Below are 21,870 nucleotides of genomic sequence, written 5' to 3' on the forward strand. Positions count from 1 at the left end.
TGGCAATATTAATGCAGTCACAGCTCTGGTTACAGTTGGAAATCAACGCCTCGCTGCAAATGCGAGCCACAGTTTACTAATAAAACATTTGTTTTTTATCATTTTATTTTTAAATATAAATACCAAAAAACAACCCATACATGGATACTTAAGTGCAAATAAAATGTAAAAAATAATAATGTTTAGTTCCTCAAATTCTGATCTATTTTCATTTGTAGTGTCCACTCATCATGTTTCTTCATTTCTTCTTGTTAAAAACACAGCAGATTTGTCTTTAAATTGTTTTTTTTCTTTTTTGTGCTTCTCTGTGTGTATTAGTATGTGTCATACACGTCAATACTTTACTATACTAACTTTTTGTTCTCATGCCAAATTTATTGCCGATAGTCTACACATCATGACTCAGGCTGCTGTTGGTATTAAGGAGTAATAACAGTAACAGAGACTTTTATATAAACAAACCTATAAACTTCAATCAAAATTTTACTTTTACAACCTTTTCATAGTAAATTGTGAAATTGATAAACCAGTGAGTCAAATAACAAACAGTATAGCTGACAGGTTGAATTATCTTTCATATTTCGTTACTGAGTCCTGATATGCAGATATACAGTATTGTCTTTATGAGGTTCTGGTAAATATTATTTTGCCTTTTAATCTAATGTATTTCCTTAAATCCTACTGTCATCGTATCTTGTGTCACTTTGATCTATTCATGTGACTGTTTTTTCTAGCAAGTTTAAATTATGAAACTCGATCATCCTTTTATTGTGTGTATAGTTTTGCAAGCTTAGGTTTGTATTTTGTCCTGTTTTTGTTTTGTTTTTTATCAGCGTCAAACAAACGCTTCATTTTCCATCCCACAACGGAGGACTTGGCTTCAAGAGTTTTATTCACAATCACAAACTGGTGGGACTATTCTCTTACATATAGTTAAAATTATGTGTTTTAGCTAAAGTTTTTTTTTTTTAATCAAACATGACATCTCTGAGCTGAAAGAAAGCCCAAGGAACAGGTGCTTGATCCGATATCAGAACGCTATCAGCGGTTCAGGAGAGAACTTGTACCAATAATGTAATGTATGTCTCAATGACAATAAAGATGATATTACTATTACTTATTACTATTACAATCTAACCATTCTCACAATTGTTTCTCTTTTTCTGACCACTCTCAGTAAATCCAAGCGAAGGCTGAACATGAAAACCCCCCATAGATCAACAGTTTATGAAATGCAAAGAGCAGCATGTTTGGAATTTACATTGCCACATTCAAAGTCACTCAAATTGCCTTTCTTCCTCATGCTTATGCTTAGTTTGAGCTTCAGGAACTTGCCTTCACTACCAATGTATTTAGATGCCTTAATACACTCAGACGCTCCCATGTGAATGGCTGACTTCCTGTTTGTGTCAGTAGGTAGTTATATGGGTGTACCTAATAAACTGGCCCGTGAGTACATAAGTAGGTGAGATTATTCAATCTTGTCGGACCCTATTCCATTCTGGTAAAATTATACAGATACCCGCAGTTTAAAATAAATTCCATTAAACAAATAGAATAATACAAAGAAAAACTTGCATAGTTTATCAGAAATGCAATATCCTTATTAAATATAAACTGAACATTGAACTATTTTCTTTGAGTTTGTGAGAATGTAATCAACTAGGCAACTGTATTATTTCACTATAGACATTGTGGAAGTTGATGCTGTCAGATGGATAATTAGTGATTAAGTGCTTTTGCCAGACTGCAGTTGACAGAGTTAAAAAACACTGGTGAAATGTTTTAAGTTCCTGCCAACAAATGACACAGGGAGGAGGGCTCCTTGTGTCATTTGTTGACTGTTCTACCAGTCTTTCAGGTAGAACAGCGAAGATACACATCCAGTTAACTCACTTCACTGAGATCTTCTCCAGCGACAGGGAAGAGCGTCACTTCAGTCTCCCAGGTAGGACAAGGGTGAGAAAAAACATGTTAGATTCAGGAGAGAAAACTGTGAATATCAGAGTTTAGATGGCTCAAGTTAGCTTTGCTGCAAAGTGTCGTCTGGTTTGACAAGCCTGCGTTTCCCCGCGCCAGACCTTAACAGGATATACAACATAGCTCAGGAATGTATTTGGTTTATATCTTCAGCCAGCCATTTACTTCTGGGTTAGACTGAAATCGCGTGACAGCTGCTGTGCCTGGGGTAATCTTTGGCTAAAGCATCAAAAATGTTGCTATTTTCTGTATCTTAATCAAGAGAAAGTATTGTGTTTGGGTTGGGTTTTGGTTACCTTTTCATCTACTGTAATTCCGTTTTGGTTGTATTTTCCAGAGATGTCTAACATTAGTAAGAAGTTGGTGATCGTTGGGGACGAATCTTGTTGGAAGACCCGTCTGCTCATTGTGTTCACTACAGACCAGGTCCCCGAAGACTACCTTCCAACTGTGTTTGACAATTGTGCGGCGAGTATTAAAGTTGATGGGAAAATGGTAAGGGATGACGTCACCCTAGCCGAGTCAGTGAGCAAACAAACAAACAAAAATGAAACATTTTGCAAGATGAGGTTACAAATGTTACTTCAAAATTACTTTAAGTTTTAAAGTCATGATAAACTGTTGAGCAGTCCTAGGAGTAATCATGATTGCCATATTAGGTCAATCAAAATCAATTTCTTAACATTGTCCTTTACAGAAGTTAATTATTTCAAACAGAGATAATCAAATTATTTCCAGGTTTCTTCTCTATCCTGTTAGGTCAAAAGATCAACTAACCATTAATTCTTTGTTTTTCAGTACTTGTTGCTGCAAAGCAAATCCCTAACTCCCCGAACCTGCTGTCATTTCATGCCATAAAAACATGAACTATACCATGTAATAGACAATCTAGTATTAGTTTATTTCTCCTGTTAGTTCGCAGTCCAAATACACATTAGTATATAAATTATTTGAAAGTTAAATGATGCACTGATATTTTTTTAAGCAATACAAATGTTAAACGTGAGTCTGTCATGGTTTTAGATGAACCCGAACACAACCACACACATAGGACTCAGTTTTGTGAGTTTATTGAATGGTGGAGGATAATGACCAGAGTCCAGACCAGACTGGAGCTGGAGGCTGTTAATAGCTGAAGCTGGCAAGCAGGATGGAGCCGGAGCACAGAGGTAGCAAGACCAGCAGCACGGCAGGGTGGAGACTTGGAGCCAGAACCACAGCACGATAGCAGCACAGCAGGATTAGCAGCACGACTGGGTGAATACTTGCAGGACCAGAGTTAGAGCAGGACCAGAACCACAGCAGGCAGGCGGAGATGAAGGGACTTGGGCTGGATGGAAAAGATAAGGCGAGCAGTCATGAGCAGGAGATAACAGTAACCAACAGAATGAACCGACAGGGAAGAGCTAACTGAAGGGAGCTTAAATAAGGAGGCTGACAGGTGTGCGTGATTACTGAGGCGGAGAGGAGACTGGTGTGTATGGAGGGTAAAAAGTGTCCTGAATATGTGCATGGTGCAGCAGACAAGGCTGCACCATGACAGAGACACATTTTTGTGTTCACCCCCTCAGAGCCAATTACTTTATAGAAGTGCCCTTTGCTTCAATTATTGCTCTAGCTTTTGGGGGTGCATCTCTGTTAAATTTAACATCTAGAGATCAAATGTTTTTGTTAAAAAAAAAACAAAAACAAAAATAACACTAAAAGCTAAAACATCTCCGTGTGTCTCCGAACATCAGTCTGCAAATCTTGCCACAGAATTTGGCTTTGACTGAGCCATCTTTGCACATCATTATGCGTAAATCTAAACCATTCCGTGGTAGGCCTGGCTGGATGTTTACAGTAAGCTTGAAAGTGAATCACCGCCCCAGTCTAACATTTATTGCAGGTTTTCTCCCAGGATTGTTTTGTATTTGGCTCAGTCCATCTCCCCATCTACGTACTTTGACCAGCTTCCCTATCTATGGATTGTGCTACCTTGATAGTGATCATGTGTTCAGGGTGATTTGAACTGTTAGCTTTTCAACACATACAGTGTGTTTGCATCTCATCTGACCAAAGCACTTTCTCCTACATAGTAATGGAAAACTGGATTTCCTCTTTCTTCTTGCCGTTCGTCCATCAATGTTGGATTTGTAGCGTGTCCATCTGTTCACAGAGCTGTGGATGCAAGGCACGCTCTATGGAATAAATAAAAATTATTAAGCTTCCTCTTCACAATCATTTACTACATTTTGTTGGAGTATCACACAACATCCTGATAGAATAAAATTAAGTTTGTGGTTTTTACATGACATGAAAAAGTTTGGTGGTTATTAACAATTTTAACATTATTAACAAGAAATGCACTACAGGTAGTATACATATAGAGAAAGTTGACCCTTAAACTTCAGATTTCAGAGCTGATTATAAAAACATTATGAGGAACTCTCCATTATTTTTTTAAATTATCAGTTTTAGTAAATAGTTATGTTATTATAAAAAAAAATCCTGTTTATAAAAACAAAACAAAAACAATCACACACATACAAAAGGAAATTAAGATATTCATACAAATGAAGGTAGAAAACAATTGTTTAAAAGAATATTGAAACACACCAAACCATTATCATACACATTGTAATACCATGTGACTTTTCTGTAAGTCTTACAGAAAGTTATTTTTTTGTTTTTTAATTTACTTATTTGCTTTTATCAGGTGAAACTGGGCCTTTGGGACATAGCTGGTCAGGGAGACTATGACCGACTGAGGCCTCTTTCCTATGCAGGCACTGATGTAGTCCTCATGTGCTTCTATGTGGACAACCCAGACAGTTTAGGTATGGTTTGTGGAGGAAAATTCCATTCATCCATCACTCCATCCTCTCTCCCTCCATCCATCACTCACTCACTCGCCTCGGGGTAAGAGGAGCTGTCTTTCATCCCAGCAGTGTCACACTATGAATCACAGTATTCCCTCGACCATTGAGAGGTGTCTCAATTGTGGCAGTTCAACAATATCCAGAGCTGTCAGCATCTCAGGCTGAACACCATCCAGTATCTGACACCCTGGTGCCAGGGAGCTTTTTTACTACCTGAAACTCTGGAATGGTGATAGAATCACCTTTGCGGAGCTTTCAGGCTCCGCCTACTTCACAGAGGACATGGTGATCAAATTAAAGTTTTCCTTTCCCCAACTGACAATTTCCTCAGTCTAGATCTGCAGTTTGTACACAGCTTGGGACAGTCCCTGTTTAACCTTTCTAAGTCGGCAAACTTTTTTCCAGTCTATATCTATAGCATCCGGGCACCAGATACTCACTACCAGTCCGTGATCGGTTAACAATTCTGCCCCTTTCTTTACCTGAGCATCCAGGATTCGACCCTGCAGGTCTGACGATACCATTCAAAAATCTGTTATTGACTTTTGGCCCAAAGTGTCCTGATAGCAACTTCACTTTTGAACTAGCTTGTGCTCAAAAATTGCGTTTGTTATGAACATCCAATGTCTAGCACGGAGGTCCAATAACGAAACACCTCTAGGATTCAAACTGGGCAAACACCTCTCGAGGTATCAGCATCATTGCCAACAGGGGCATTGAAGTTGCTCAGGAGCACCATGGAATCCCCAGATGACACCCTTCCATGACACCATCCAGACACTCCAAGAAGGACGGGTAACCTGAAATGCTGTTTAGTGCATCAGCACAGACAACAGCCACAAACTGAAGGTGCAGAGAGGAAAGCCTCTTGCTCATCCAAAAAAACCAAAATAAGAGACACTCAGACGGCATATTGTGTGTACTTTGTCATACCCCCAAGTTCTCTCTCCATGAGCAATACCAAAGTAGGAGAGATTCAACTCCCTCTCCAGGAGTTAAGTTCCAGGGCCTAAGCAAGAAATGAGTCCAAATATATCTGCTGGTATTACTCAACTTCACACACCAACAGGGAATGTCAACTCACTGGTGACACTTCATGTGTCCAAAGCCATGTTATGCTGCTGCAAATTAGCACACTAAGCACCCTGCCCTCACCTGCTGTCAAGCTTGCATGATACCTAGTCCCAACATTCCTCCCAGAAGGTGAGGATCCATCATGGAAAAAGCTTCCTGCAGCTTTTTGTGTTAAGCCTAGCCGTGACCCCAGGAGCTGAGGCTTGACCCCCAGACACTTGAATGGCTCACATCCTGCCCAGTTTCAGGTGGTGCCATCGTCTCCCGAATCTGGGCAAGGGTCACATCTTTATATAATCTGCCAGTTTATCAGAATCCTTGAATTTGCCATGAGAGATCGTAACAGGAACCTAAGCTGCAGACAAGCTAGCCCTCAGGATCAAAGGGGTCCACAAAGCCCTCAAAAAGTGGCAATTAGACATTGGGGTTACAAATGATATAACTAAGATTTAGTTAGCATTCGAACAATGGAGAAAGTGACGCATGTTGTTATTCATTAACAATTTTTCTTTACTTTTTGCAGAAAATATTTTAAAAAAGTGGAGTCCTGAAGTGAAACACTTCTGTCCTAATGTTCCAATAATCCTGGTGGGGCTCAACAAGGACCTTCGCAATGATGACCATACCAGAAGAAAGCTTGCTATAACGAAACAGGCACAGTATTTACATTAATAAATTAACTAATTTATTCTTTGTTTTGCATAGTTCAAGATTATTTAGTATATTTGTCTCCTTTGTGTCTAGGAGCCAGTTACATTTGAAGAGGGGAAAGAGATGGCTCAACGCATTGGCGCCTACAGCTACCTGGAATGTTCTAGCAAAACCAAAGATGGTGTAAGAGAAGTCTTTGAAGAGGCAATTAGGGCAGCATCGGCAGGCGACAGCTGCGGGAAGAGGTCCTTGTGCGTGCTTTTATAGATTAGTGAAAACCCTAACCCATGTGCGAAAGAGTGAACAGCTCCCTTACTGAACGTTGACGGTAATGAGAAACCATGAAACTTGCAGCACACCAATAATACATGTATGACACACATACGTGTGAATATGAATGTGTCACTGCACACATTAACTTCTCACATCCCATTTTGCATGGAATTGGATAAATACATCAGTATGAATACCCAGAAGGCAGGCAGTCATATAGACACCTCGTGGGATATTTGTTGAATTACAGCAAACCAACAGGTTCTTAAAAGACATCATTAAAGAAACTGGCTGAAAATAAAAAAGTTTTTCTGATAATACCCGATTTGTTCTACAATCAAATCCAAATGGAACTGTCTGGCTGCTATGTTAAGCTCAATTATAGCTTTATGATGATCATTGTAATGTAGACCATATAATTGTAATGACATGAATATGTGTCCTATATTTTAATAAGGAAGTCTGTTACCACACATACTTTGTGAAGCACTTTAAGCACTTTAAAATCTTTAAAACGAGTCAAGATGTTACATTGAAAAATTACCTACAAGTCAGCCTTTGCGCACTGAGACTGCTCCTTTGTTCCCAACACTATTATAATAAGAATAATTACCGTTATTATGATTGTGTAGCGGAATCCAGAGTTGAGCAAAATTATGCCAATATTAATGCAGTCACAGCTCTGGTTACAGTTGGAAATCAACTCCTCGCTGCAAATGCGAGCCACAGTTTACTAATAAAACATTTGTTTTTTATCATTTTATTTTTAAACATAAATACCAAAGACCAACCCATACACGGATACTTAAGTGCAAATAAAATGTTAAAATTAATAATGTTAGGTTTAATTCCTCAAATTCTGATCTATTTTTATTTGGAGTGTTCACTCATCATGTTTCTTCATTTCTTATTAAAAACACAGCAGATTTGTCTTTAAATTGGATTTTTTTTTTCTTTTTTGTGCTTCTCTGTGTGTATTAGTATGTGTCATACACATCAATACTTTACTATACTGACTTTTTGTTCTCATGCCAAATTTATTCCCGATGGTCTCCACATCATGACTCAGGCTGCTGTTGGTATTAAGGAGTAATAACAGTAACAGAGACTTTTATATAAACAAACCTATAAACTTCAATCAAAATTTTACTTTTACAACCTTTTCATAGTAAATTGTGAAATTGATAAACCAGTGAGTCAAATAACAAACAGTATAGCTGACAAGTTGAATTATCTTTCATATTTTGTTACTGAGTCCTGATATTTAGATATACAGTATTGTCTTTATGAGGTTCTGTTAAATGCTAGTTTGCCTTTTAATCTAATGTATTTCCTTAAATCCTACTGTCATCGTATCTTGTGTGACTTTGATCTATTCATGTGACTGTTTTTTCTAGCATGTTTAAATTATGCAACTCGATCATCCTTTTATTGTATGTATAGTTTTGCAAGCTTAGGTTTGTATTTTGTCCTGTTTTTGTTTTTTTTTATCAGCGTCTTCTTTTGAAATGTTTTAGGTTTTTTGTTTACTTTCTTTTTTGCTGAATACATTTATCACTAATGGCAAGAACCGTACCTTACCCAGTAAGACCACTTACCAAAAAAGCTTACTTGATTCTTTATAGAATCAAGCTTACTTGATTCTATAAAGGTTTAAAAATTACAAAATTAGATTAATAAATATATCATGAAATAAATAAATGTTAATTTACCATGAAATAAATAAATGTACCATTAAATAATTAAATGTTCCCTTAAATTTACCATAAAGATTATAAAATGTACCGTGGAATAAATACATGTGTCATGAAATAATTAAATGTACCATGAAATAAATAAATGTACCATTAAATTAAAGTACAATTACATGTCCCATTAAATGATTAAATCATTTATTTATGCATCATCAAATAATTGAATGCACCATTAGATAATGAAATATACATTTTAAAGGCATACTATGCAACCTTTTTCAGTTAATTAATGTGTTCCATACCATTTTGGATGATTAAATGAGTCATTTCAGGTTGAACTAAGGTTTTCTCGGCCGCCCTGGTGGTCTGTGGGGGAAATACCGCACTTGCAGGAGCAGTCGGCCCGCAGTCACAGGCTCAGTAGTCTGGTGTGCATCGCGAGAGTCGGTCTTGCTTTACGGCGAGAACTGCTACACGCCCGCAGTGAAAGGTGTGCTCGTTGCTAGCGCAGTGGCGATATTTGTGCAGTTATCATGGCGGAACAAGCGAGAAAACAGCGAAAGCCCATGTCGGAGCAGGCAAGAAAGAGGAAAAGGGCTCTGGACAGAGAGAGGAGTCGTACACGGGTGAACATAGAAGGCTGCAAGGCTGACGCGGACCTCGCGTTTCTGCTGATGCGATTGTAAGTAACATTGTAGGGTTTCCCTCACGCTACCGCCTCGCCGACATTCCAAAAAAATAATAATAATAATAAAAAACTAACTCGATATGCGCGCCGCTCCGCTCAGCCGGTCAGCGGCGCAAAGTTTGTCTCCCCCCCGCTCCGCTCAGCCGCTCAGCGGTGCAAAGTTTGTCTCCCCCCCGCTCCGCTCAGCCGCTCAGCGGCGCAAAGTTTGTCTCCCCCCCGTTCCGCTCAGCCGGTCAGCGGTGCAAAGTTTGTCTCCCCCCCCCGCTCCCCCCCCCCCCCCCCCCCCCCCCCCCCCCTCCGCCGGTCGTCCCAAATTCCTAGGGGAAACACTGCATTGGAATGGTTTCTCTTTCTCTGTGTGCATGTTCATACTTTCGCTGTGTTAGTCATTGTTTGTACTGCCGTTTTTTTGACTTTTGTATTCGTTGTGTTCGCCTGTCTGCTAAGCTCAAAACAACCGCGCCTGGCTTGATGGAGAAACCAGAACAGCTGAGCATCTTTACGACAGTGCACTTTTACTTTCGCCCTCTGGGGGGAGCCTCGCTGGAAAATCAACCCCGGTTGCACAGTATACTTTTAAATGATGACGTTAAATACTTGTCAATTTTGCAAATAAATTCATTTAAATACACACATAAATATTTCACACTATTAATTTCACAGCTCCTGTGCAGCAAACTCATCATGAAATTATTTAAACTGTCAAAACTCATCAAACTCACTCGGCAGGATCAGGGCGGTTTCTGTAGCGACCCTGGCAACTGATTGGCTGCTTCACGTATGAAGGCAAGACAGCTTCTTCCCAGGTAGAGCAGTTACTGGGCAGGTCACAGAGGTAAACGGTCAAAGGTAAAGACGTGACTTCTTTTATCAAATAACATTATTAATAATTTAATAGCATTACTAACGATTTCATTTGATATCAGAAGATGGAGTATGGAAAAAAAAAAAATAATAAAAAAAAAAAAAAAAAAAAATATATATATATTCTTTTTATTTTAATTTTATTAATTGATAAAAAAATACCAAAAGGGCACTTGTGGGCAAGGAAGAAAAAGGGCACCCCCACCCTCAATTAAATTATTGAATGACATTTTTTATTTAAAATGTATTTTTAAAGGTATTGTTCATTACTTAATGATATATTTGTTTATTTCAGGGTAAATTCACATTTTTTATTCATATAATAATGTTTATGTATATAATCTTGTCCCTCCATATTAGGCAAGTTTTTTACTAAATAGATTACAAAAATACAGTTTTCTTAACCTAACCAACAAAATTAGGTAAATAATCACTAATCCATATTTATTTGCCATATTAAAAAGTGACTGCACTTTCATTAAATGTGTGGATGATTGCTGTACTTTTCAGATGGTAATTATTTTCTTTAATGTGACATTATTGTACATTGGGGTCAGTGTTTAATTAACCCTTTAACTGCCGGGTTAACCCACTTCCTGGACGTGTAACTGATGCATTCCAAAGGTACAAGAGATAGCTGATCTGATATTTAATTGTGATGGCTGTGGTTTGTCCCTGAACCCGAATGTGTGTGCTGAGGCAAGACAGCTGTTACAATTTATTGTCAGGAAAAACTATTCCCCTATTTCCAGTGGAAGTTGTAAATGGGCAAGTTTTAGCCCGGACCCCTTGTCGTGCCACAGAAAGGTTATGAGTGTGCTGGTTAAATCATTTAAAGATGCGTGTAATATAGTTAGTACTATAGAGACCATTTATAAGGGCATAGCAAAGGTACTAGTTTGTTTGTTTTAAACAGGTGTACCCTGGTCAGAAACAATAGTGTGAGACATTGAACAAGATCTTGCTTAACACACTGCATAACTTGAATAAAACCGGCCGTGTTAAGGTCTTGCAAGAGGGGTGATGTGAATAACTAAATATGCAAACTCTGAAGGGGGCTACCTGAATGGGTAAACATCAGCAGAAACACAGGGATCTCCATGCCTCTCTTATTTTTCCAGTCATTTTGTAGCTCCAGCCACTCTTGGTTTTTCTCTGGTGTGCCATGTATGAGATTACAGCCCTTCAAACAAATGCTTCATTTTCCATCCCACAACAGAGGACTTGGATTCAAGAGTTTTATTCACAATCACAAACTGGTGGGACTATTCTCTTACATATAGTTCAAATTATATGTTCTAGCTAAAGTTTTTTTTTTAATCAAACATGACATCTCTGGGCTGAACAAGAAAGCCCAAGGAACAGGTGCTTGATCCGATATCAGAACGCTATCAGCGGTTCAGGAGAGAACGGGCATTTCTGTTATCTTGTACCAATAATGTAATGTATGTTTCAGTGTATGTCTCAATGACAATAAAGATGATATTACTATTACTTATTACTATTACAATCTAACCATTCTCCCAGTTGTTTCTCTTTTTCTGACCACTCTCAGTAAATCCAAGCGAAGGCTGAACATGAAAATCCCCCGTAGATCAGCAGTTTATGAAATGCAAGGAGCAGCATGTTTGGAACTTACATTGCCACATTCAAAGTCACTCAAATTGCCTTTCTTCCTCATGCTTATGCTTAGTTTGAGCTTCAGGAACTTGCCTTCACTACCAATGTATTTAGATGCCTTAATACACTCAGACGCTCCCATGTGAATAGCTGACTTCCTGTTTGTGTCAGTAGGTAGTTATATGGGTGTACCTAATAAACTGGCCCGTGAGTATATAAGTAGGTGAGATCATTCAATCTTGTCGGACCCTATTCCATTCTGGTAAAATTATACAGATACCCGCAGTTTAAAATAAATTCCATTAAACAAATAGAAGAATAAAAAGAAAACTTGCATAGTTTAGCAGAAAAGCAAAATCCTTATCAAATGTGAACTGAAAATTGAACTATTTTCTTTGATTGAGTTTGTGAGTATGTATTGAACTAGGCAACTGTATTATTTCATACAGTATTATTTCACTATGGACATTGTGGAAGTTGATGCTGTCAGATGGACAATAAGTGGATTTAGTGCTTTTGCCTGACTGCAGTTGACAGAGTTAATAACACAGGTAAAATGTGTGAGGTCCTGCCAACAAATGACACAAGGAGGCGGGCTGAGTTTTCCAGTCTTTCAGGTAGAACAGCAAAGATACACATCCAGTTAACTCACTTCACTGAGATCTTCTCCAGCGACAGGGAAGAGCGTCACTTCAGTCTCCCAGGTAGCACAAGGGTGAGAAAAAACATGTTAGATTCAGGAGAGAAAACTGTGAATATCAGAGTTTAGATGGCTCAAGTTAGCTTTGCTGCAAAGTGTCGTCTGGTTTGACAAGCCTGCATTTGCCCACACCAGCACTTAAGAGGATTTACAATGTAGCTCAGGAATGTATTTGGTTTGAATCTTCAACCGGCCGTTTACTTCTGGGTTAGACTGAAATCGCGTGACAGCTGCTGTGCCTGGGGTAATCGTTTGTTAAAGCATCAAAAGTGTTATTTTATATATCTTAATCAAGAGAAAGTATTGTCTGGATTGGGTTTTGGTTACCTTTTCATCTACTGTAATTCAGTTTTGGCTGTATTTTCCAGAGATGGCTAACCTTAGGAAGAAGCTGGTGATCGTTGGGGACGGCTCTTGCGGGAAGACCTGTCTGCTCATTGTTTTCACTAAAGACCATTTCCCAGAAGTCTACGTGCCAACAGTGTTTGAGAACTATGTGGCTGATATTGAAGTAGATGGGAAAACGGTAAGGGATTCTGTTTATTGCGATTGGTTTATTTCTGTTGGTAATATGCGTGTATCCTTTTCACATTCATCTCCTAACATTTTATTCGGAGTCCAAATGCCTATCTCCAGCATTTCAATGGGCGAGAGGCAGGGTACAACCTGGACAGGTCGCCAGTCTGCGGTTTCAGAGCAGATTATATAAAAAAAAAAAATTATGAGGAACTCTTCATTATTTTTGAACAATTTATCAGTTTTTCTATATGGTTATGTTATTAATAAAACCACATTTCCTATTGTTAAAAATAGTGTTGCGCCGATACCGATACCAGTATCGGACGGGGCCCCGATCCAGCACTAAAATGGTGGTATCGGTATCGGTGAGTACCAACAAATAGGGCACTGATACCATTTTGATGTTTGTGTGTCACTTGAACGCAGCCTTCTCTCTCCCGACTAGTATTATATATGTTATATAAGTTCATGAATGTTGCACTATTTTGGTATTTGAGAGCCAAAACTCAGGGTTTAAAAGAGATTATTCAATTATTAATGTAATTTTACTGTCTTACTGTTGCACTACTATTATACATGTTATAATTTGACGAATGTTGCACATTTTTGGCCTTTGAGAGCCAAAAGTTTATTCAACTATTGTCACTCATTCCAGGTAGGTAATTAAAAGTTCTACTACCCTAAGTAGCAGGGCCGTGCAGAGACCGTTGGAGGGGCAGGTGCTCAAAGTTAAAAGAGGGCACATGGGGCACGGATTTAAAACACGATACAGAAACATACCTTGCTATACAACCGGCTGAAATGTACCAACACATACTATAAAGAATGTAACATGGAATCAAGGGCGTAGGTTTGATTTGAACTTTGGTAGGGACACTATTGGTCCAAAGCTTCATTGGTCCTACGCAATGTGCATGCTCCTATTTTTTGATGCTTGATTTGAGCATCAGGACACGTTTCGCCTGTCTAAAGAGAAAAGGCAGCATTATTTGCTACATTTATACAAGTTTAATAAGCACGAACACACATTAGATGCTGTTTGTTTATCTGTAAAGCATCACTGGATCTGATGAATGTCAAATTGGGACTTTTTCCCACTTTGAAAAAGTTTGCATTTGACCAGAAACAGAGACAGACAGTAAATGCGGACCTATTAAACCGAATATATTCAAAAATATGTCTGTTGTCTAGATTTATCCTGTATTTTCTTTTGAAGATATAGAAATGTGCAGAGATAAACCCCACCCTTATTCTTTTTTTAATCAAAGATACTCTGTCTGCATCATAAAACAGCAAACATACATTCAAGGGACTGCAAATAAATGTATTGTATTTACTTTGCACTGGAAGTAGAAGTGTCCCTGACACTGACAGCATTTCAAATATTAAATTCAAACTTTAACAAATGTACAATTGAGTTGTAGTTGGTCTGTGTAGCCCATTTTATGTAATTTATCTTAGCATTCCAAACACATTTCTTACATCATATATCTGAAGTGTAGATAACAGCTTCTCCTTACCTACATCCTCTCAGACAACTAATTATTTCCCTAACAATAGTGAGTTGTCAATGTTTAAATGTGCAGTAAATCTTAATACATAAGGAGCATGAAGGACCCAATACTGTACTTTGAGTAAGTTTAGTGACACCAAAACTGATCTGTTACATGAGTGGTTGTCCATTTCATCATTGAAATGAGAACATATTAATATACTAGTGGCATATACTAGTAAGACTTTTAAACAATAGCAGATTAAACTTTAAGATATGTAAAAGCCTATATTAAATTAATTTTGCGACCACATCAACAGATTAAATAATTTTTACTTTTTTAGTGTACCAAATTACTAGCCTCGTGAGACCATCCTGATCTCGCAAGCTTTCAAGGTTTCACTCGCAGATCAGTCTGGCTACTCTCCGTTAAAGAAAATTTGGAGCCGTTCACCAAACGAACGTCCAATCAGCGTTGGCTTTGAGGCGGGTTGAGGTGTGACGCAACAAGAAGATCGACAGTTCAGTCTAAAAAACATGGCGGCTTCAGCCGATGAAACTAGCGTTAGCGTGGCTATCGAGCAAGTTTTATCGGCATTACAGAGTATTTCTTTGCTGAGCTAACGAGCCTTTACCTGCAGCAGCAAGAGTAGCTTGGCTTGTGGTTGTGTTTTCGTCGTCGCTCGTAACAGAGCGACGACGAAGCATGTTGAGTACGAGTACGTCATATGCTTCGTTGATCTGATTGGTTTATTTTCGCCCCTTCCCAAAATTACTTCAACGGAAGGTTTCCAGATGGATATGCGAAGCAAATCTATCTGGCGGCGTCAGGTTATCAAATGACCCTCGTAATGATAAAATATATTGTGGACTAAATCCCTGGTCATGAGAATGTCTAGCTCTGCCTCTGGTTTGTACTCATTTACTAATGGACAGTGTGGAAACCTTTGTACAATAAAACCAATGTAAATGGTGTTCCTCGGTTTTATTTGTCTTTATTCTAATTCTAGAAGTAGAAATTGTAAAATAAATAGCACTATTATTATGTGGAATCCTAATTAGCCTAAACAAAATATAGCAGTTGTTTAGGCGGCATCTAGTGTTCTTATTCTGTATATTATGTAAAAGAAATAACACCTGCTATTTATGCCTGAACTGCCTCAAAGGGTCAACAATCAATGAAAGCAACAATAACAACGAAATATGGTAAAAAGGAAACCCTCACCTTTTCTTTTTCAGAACTCCTGCCTGGCACAGAATATTTAGTTTTATAAAAGAGATTAGGTTTTTGTTAATAAATGCATTATACTTCAGAATTAAATGCTATTTTGAGATGCTAACGTTGGTTACTTACGTTTCTCAAGTTCCACAAATCCAAACAGTCTCTCCTGCTTCTTTACAGAACTGCACTGAGCAGCTTTCACCTATTTTAGTGCAAATAATATTTAGTTTTTTAACTGGGACTAGTTTTGCTGTCTAGTATTAATTGTGAATCGAAAGAAGTATGAATCGAAATTTAAATCTTGCGCTCCAAGCAAACAGGCACACACACACACGCGCTAGAAATCAGAAAGAGGGAAGGCGGAATTTAAGGCAGTACAACCAATGAGAGTGGAGTTTAAAAAAAAGCAGAGAGCACAGTCACGTGTGCTGCCGATTTAAAGGGGCAGGCAGTCAGACAGCGGCAGCAGCAGCCGCGGAGCTGCGAGAGGAGTAGAAGGGAGGAGTGAGGCATGTTATGTGGATCATGCAACCGGCCACGGTTACCGTGGCACGGTAGATCTAAATTATTATTATTTTGGACATACACACAAACGCACATACACACAGAAAAACACTTTGGGCATCAAGGGGGCAAAGGGGCAGGTGCTCAAGCCCCCTCTGCCCCCCCTCTGCACGTCCCTGCTAAGTAGTATGCAGTTCTTCATATACACACACACATCAATTTCAAACAGATGGTATCGGTATGGTATCGGCCAATACTTTTGTGGGGAGTGGTGGCCTAGTGGTTATAGCACAGAGCTTTGGTCCCAGAGGTTCTGAGTTAAATTCCCACAAGCTGCCATTCCGGGTCCCTGAGCAAGACCCTTAACCCCCAATTGCTCCCCAGGCGCCGCACAGTGGCAGCAGAAGTGAATTTCTCCATTGTGAGATCACTAAAGTTCAATTATTATTACTGCACAGCCAGGTATCAGGTATCGTATTGGGGCCAAAAAATGGCATCGGCGCAACACTAATTAGACTTAGACAAACTTTATTGTCATTTGTATGCACAGAGTGCGTACAGAACGAAATTTCATTTGCATACAGCTTAATTAAAAACAAAACTAAAAAAATCACACACATACAAAAGCAAATTAAGATATTCATACAAAAGAAGGTAGAAAATGAATATTGAAACACACCAAACCATTATCATACACATTGTAATACCATGTGATTTTTATGTAAGTCTTACAGAAAGTTACTTTTTTGTTTTTTGTAATTTACTCATTTGCTTTTATCAGGTGCAACTGGCCCTTTGGGACACAGCTGGTCAGGAAGACTATGACCGACTGAGGCCTCTTTCCTATCCAGACACTGATGTAGTCCTCATGTGTTTCTCTGTGGACAACCGAGACAGTTTAGGTATGGTTTGTGGAGAAAAGGTCCATTCATCCATCACTAACTCACTCTATAGCCTCAGGCTAAGAGGAGCTGGCTCTCATCCCAGCAGCGTCACACTATGAATCACAGTGTTCCCTCGACCAGAGAACAAGAGGTGTGTCAATTGTGGCAGTTCAACAATATCCAGAGCTGTCAGCATCTCAGGCTGAACACCATCCAGTACCTGACACCCTGGTGCCAGGGAGCTTTTTTACTACCTGAAACTCTGGAATGGTGATAGAATCACCTTTGCTGAGTTTTCAGGCTCTGCCTACTTCACGGAGGACATGGTGATCAAATTAAAGTTTTCCTTTCCCCATCTGACAATTTCCTCAGTCTAGATCTGCAGTTTGTACACAGCTTGGGACAGTCCCTGTTTAACCTTTCTAAGTCGGCAAACTTTTTTCCAGTCTATATCTATAGCATCCGGGCACCAGATACTCACTACCAGTCCGTGATCACTTGACAATTCTGCCCCTTTCTTTACCTGGGAATCCGGGATTCGACCCTGAATGTCTGACGATACCATTTAAGTTGTTGACTTTTGGCCCAAAGTGTCCTGATAGCAACTTCACTTTTGAACTAGCTTGTGCTCAATAATTGCGTTTGTAATGAACATCCAATGTCTAGCACAGAAGTCCAATAACCAAACACGTCTAGGATTCATACTGGGTAAACACCTCTCAAGGTATCAGCATCATTGCCAACAGGGGCACTGAAGTTGCTCAGGAGCACCATGGAATCCCCAGATGACACCCTTCCATGACACCATCCAGACACTCCAAGAAGGACGGGTAACCTGAAATGCTGTTTAGTGCATCAGCGCAGACAACAGCCACAAACTGAAGGTGCAGAGAGGAAAGCCTCTTGCTCATCCAGAAAACCCAAAATAAGAGACACTCAGACGGCATATTGTGAGTACTCTGTCATACTCCCAAGTTCTCTATCCATGAGCAATACCAAAGTAGGAGAGATTCAACTCCCTCTCCAGGAGTTAAGTTCTGGGGCCAGAGCTCTGCAGAGAAATGAGTCCAAATATATCTGCTGGTATCACTCAACTTCACACACCAACAGGGAATGTCAACTCACTGGTGAAACTGCATGTGTCCAAAGCCAGGTTATGCTGCTGCAAATTAGCACACTAAGGACCCTGCCCTCACCTGCTGTCAAGCTTGCATGATACCCAGTCCCAACATTCCTCCCAGAAGGTGAGGATCCATCATGGAAAAAGCTTCCTGCAGCTTTTTGTGTTGAGCCTAGTCGTGACCCAAGGAGCTGGGGCTTGACCTCCAGACACTTGGCTGGCTCCCATCCTGCCCAGTTTCACAGGTGGTGCCATCGTCTCCTGAATCTGGGCGAGGGTCACATCTTTATATAATCTGCCAGTTTATCAGAATCCTTGAATTTGCCATGACAGATCGTAACAGGAACCTAAGCTCCAGACAAGCTAACCCTCAGGATCAAAGGGGTCCACAAAGCCCTCAAAAAGTGGCAATTAGACATGGGGGCTACAAATAATATAACTAAGATTTATTTAGCATTCTAAGAATGGAGAAACGGACACATGTTGCTATTCAATAACAATCCTCCTTTACTTTTCACAGAAAATATTTCAGAAAAGTGGAGTCCTGAAGTGAAACACTTCTGTCCTAATGTTCCAATAATCCTGGTGGCGAACAAAACGGATCTTCGCAACGATAGGCAAACCAGAGAAACGCTTGCTAAAAGGAAACAGGCACAGTATTTTCATTGTTTGATTCATTCTAATTTATTCTTTATTTTATGTATTACAAAAATGATGATGTATATGTGTCTACTTAAATGCCACAACAGCTGTAAATCAATTCAATTTGTTTTTAGGAGCCTGTGAAAACTGAAGAGGGGAAAAACAAGGCTTTACAAATTGGTGCCTACAGCTACCAGGAATGTTCTGCCAAATCCAAGGAGGGCGTGAGGGAAATCTTTGAAGTAGCAACCACCGCAGCATGCACACAGGCCAGTCGCGGGAAGAAGTCTGGCTGCACGCTTTTATAGACTGCTGAAAAGTAAAGCTACCCTGAGGCACACATGAGGGGCAGCTTCCATTGACATTTGATAATGGAAAACAGGGTTACAAGATACGGCCGCAGTCACTTAATTGTTCCGCCAACAAAATCTGATTTATTCTATCTGCTTTTTTCTTCTTTGGTTTGGTATATACGGTGCCGTCTTTTTTTAATTTTAGATTGCCTTTTAATCTACCATATTTCCTTAAATTATGCTGTCATCATTGTCTGCTGTGTAACTATGATATATTCATGTGGCAAAATTTAGGAACATATTTTGTTATGTTAATCATCTTGTTATTGTGTATATAGAAAATATAAATTAATATATTGCTACTGATGAAATGTTTCTTGTTAGTTGTGTAAGTTAAAGCTTAGGCTTTTATTTTGTAGGGCCATTTATGGGGTTTTCTGTTTTTTTTCTCACTCTGCAATAAAGTTTCGATTACGGCATCTTCTTTTAAAGTGTTTTGTTTGTGAGGTCGTTTTTGTTTTTTTTGTTCTTTTTTTTTTTGCTCAATGCATAGATTACTTACTTCAACAACTGTACTTTACCCAATAAGAACAATAATCAAAAATGTTTAATTGATTTCATAGCTGACAAATTTTTCACTAAATAGGCTAGGATAATACCCAGTTTTAAGAACCTAACCCACATAATTGGGTGAAATATTACTAATACATATTTATTTGCCATATTGCCATAAGTGATGGTACATTATTTTTCTTTCATGTTATTGCATTATCTCATTTACAAACTTTATTAAACAGCAGCTTCATTAGAAACAGTAATATGCATTGTACTCACAAAAGCAATACCAACAATACTGCACCAACTAATGAGTACATATTGTTTTTGTAGGAATGTTTGAGTCTAAGAAGGGAGTGGGGAAAATGTAAAGCATGTTGTGTGGCTGGATATTTTGTTAAAAATGTTGGAGCATAGATTTTAGTGTGATATGATGTTCTTCTTCTGTGTTTCTATGTTAGTTTTATGCAAGGTCTAACAGGATACACGCCCTGCAAAAACAGCCAACAGTCTTTCTGAAAACAGATTCTTTTTCAGTTCTGGTGGCTCGCACTTGAGTGGCTCAAGTAATTCAGATGAAACAACAGTGGTGGATCTCATCAGGGACAACAACGAGCTGGCCTACTGGAGGATGGGAAACACCTGGTGGACTGGTGAGACAAAAAACGATCTGGTCCTGAATTTCATGAAAACAAAAGATATTGTCAGGAAAAATAAAGCAAGCCACCCACCCCTCCTCATCAACGCTGCCACAGTGGATTAAGTCACAGACACTTTGACCTGGTCCCTCCACACCTCTTGAGAAGAACAAACCTCCCCACTCCCATCCTCATCACTGTCTGCTCAGGGACAAAAGAGCATACTGACCATCTACATCTCTGTCTGGTTTGGGGCCTGCAAAAAATAAAAAAATAATCAGACTGTAAATGTGTAGAGAGAGTGGCGAGGAAAGCGGATATAATCATCTGGACAGCGCTTACCTCCACCCATGACACCGCTTGCAGAAGCTGGATGGCCATGGCTCAGACAACCTTAAAAGATCCCTCCCAACCTGTTCACCTTCCTGCCCTCTGGCAAAAGGTTCAGCAGCTTTAAATGCAGACTAACCAGATTCCACACCGACTTCATTCCACACGTCATAAGACTGCTAAACACTCACACAAAACTAGTCACTTTATGGCCAAGTGTGAACTGTCTGCACCGTCGTATACTCCGCTCATTGTTTCAAGACATTCTGCTGCTGCCACAAACACCTACTGGCACAAGTCATATTGCCTTACACGTAACATTTCTGAACATAAAATTAATTTTTTTTGGTTTGCTGCTATGTTCGTGACAAATGACAAAGATATTTATAAAGTTTCTCTTCGTCTTCTGTTTTTACTCGGAGCTTGGCAACAAAATGTACGTCGTGAGTGTGCAGTTGAATGACAATAAAGTCTAAGTAAGTCAGGGCGCCGGTGCTCGTTAATGCCCTCTTGCAGTAATTTTGTTTTGGGCAGACAGTCCTGTCAATGCTAGCCACTGAGCTATATAATACACTGGAGTGCTAGTCTGTTTGAACGAGTCGCTTTGAAGCCACCAGCCGCCATATTGGTACTCCCTATTTCCCCCCAGTAACTAGGGAATATGTGCGCTACAGCATCGAATAACGAGGATTTTCTCATGTTCAGGGGGGACTTAAGACTTTTAAAATGTCAAATGCCATATAGTTTAATGTTATGTTCTAAAAATATCAAGTACTGAGAAAGTCATGTGCTGAAATATTTTGCATTTTATTCATTTAAATATATATGTTTAACATTTATAAATATATAAATGACAATATACAAAAACATATATTTACATATGTGTATACATATATATACATATATACATATACACATACTTATATATACATATGTATATATTTAATATGAATAACATGTAAAATATTTCAGCACCTAATTTCCTAGTAGTTGATAGTGTTAGTAAATCCACTGACTGTAGAATTACCTGTGAAACGTTTTCACTCAGCCAGAAAACTGCTTGTTGTTGCAAGCAAATCCTATGGGATTCTGTGAGAGTAGGGAGTAGCAAGATGGCGGCCAGTGACTTCAGTTTTTCGGCAAAATCAGCACTCCAGTGTATTATATAGCTCAGTGGGTGCGACTCGCCTACACTTTCGCACCTCCTACTTCCGGTCTGCAGACGTACCCTTCTCCAACAGACACCAATCATCATAGAGAGAACTC

General features: G+C 39.2%; 1 protein-coding gene across 4 annotated transcripts; it reads left to right on the plus strand.

Moving 5' to 3' along the window:
- The first annotated feature begins 1,788 nt into the window (after positions 1 to 1,788).
- On the plus strand, positions 1,789 to 19,575 carry LOC105935878 (rho-related GTP-binding protein RhoA-C). 4 transcript variants are annotated; one of them, XM_036138244.1, is made up of 8 exons: positions 1,789 to 1,948; positions 2,318 to 2,475; positions 4,679 to 4,799; positions 6,439 to 6,569; positions 6,660 to 6,784; positions 16,917 to 17,044; positions 18,667 to 18,797; positions 18,923 to 19,575. In XM_036138244.1, exons 1-8 carry the CDS (start codon positions 1,804 to 1,806, stop codon positions 19,094 to 19,096), a joined length of 1,113 nt encoding a protein of 370 aa, XP_035994137.1. In that variant the 5' UTR covers positions 1,789 to 1,803; the 3' UTR covers positions 19,097 to 19,575. The 4 variants fall into 4 exon arrangements, with proteins under 4 accessions (XP_035994137.1, XP_035994130.1, XP_012731931.2 ...); XM_036138237.1 differs by lacking the exons at positions 2,318 to 2,475; positions 4,679 to 4,799; positions 6,439 to 6,569; positions 6,660 to 6,784 and adding an exon at positions 12,774 to 12,931 and having other exon boundaries at positions 1,924 to 1,959; positions 16,924 to 17,044; XM_012876477.3 differs by lacking the exons at positions 1,789 to 1,948; positions 2,318 to 2,475; positions 4,679 to 4,799; positions 6,439 to 6,569; positions 6,660 to 6,784 and adding exons at positions 12,247 to 12,409; positions 12,774 to 12,931 and having other exon boundaries at positions 16,924 to 17,044.
- The last annotated feature ends 2,295 nt before the right edge of the window (positions 19,576 to 21,870 follow it).

Source organism: Fundulus heteroclitus, chromosome 1, assembly GCF_011125445.2.
Source record: "Fundulus heteroclitus isolate FHET01 chromosome 1, MU-UCD_Fhet_4.1, whole genome shotgun sequence".
In the NCBI taxonomy this organism is placed as follows: domain Eukaryota; kingdom Metazoa; phylum Chordata; class Actinopteri; order Cyprinodontiformes; family Fundulidae; genus Fundulus; species Fundulus heteroclitus.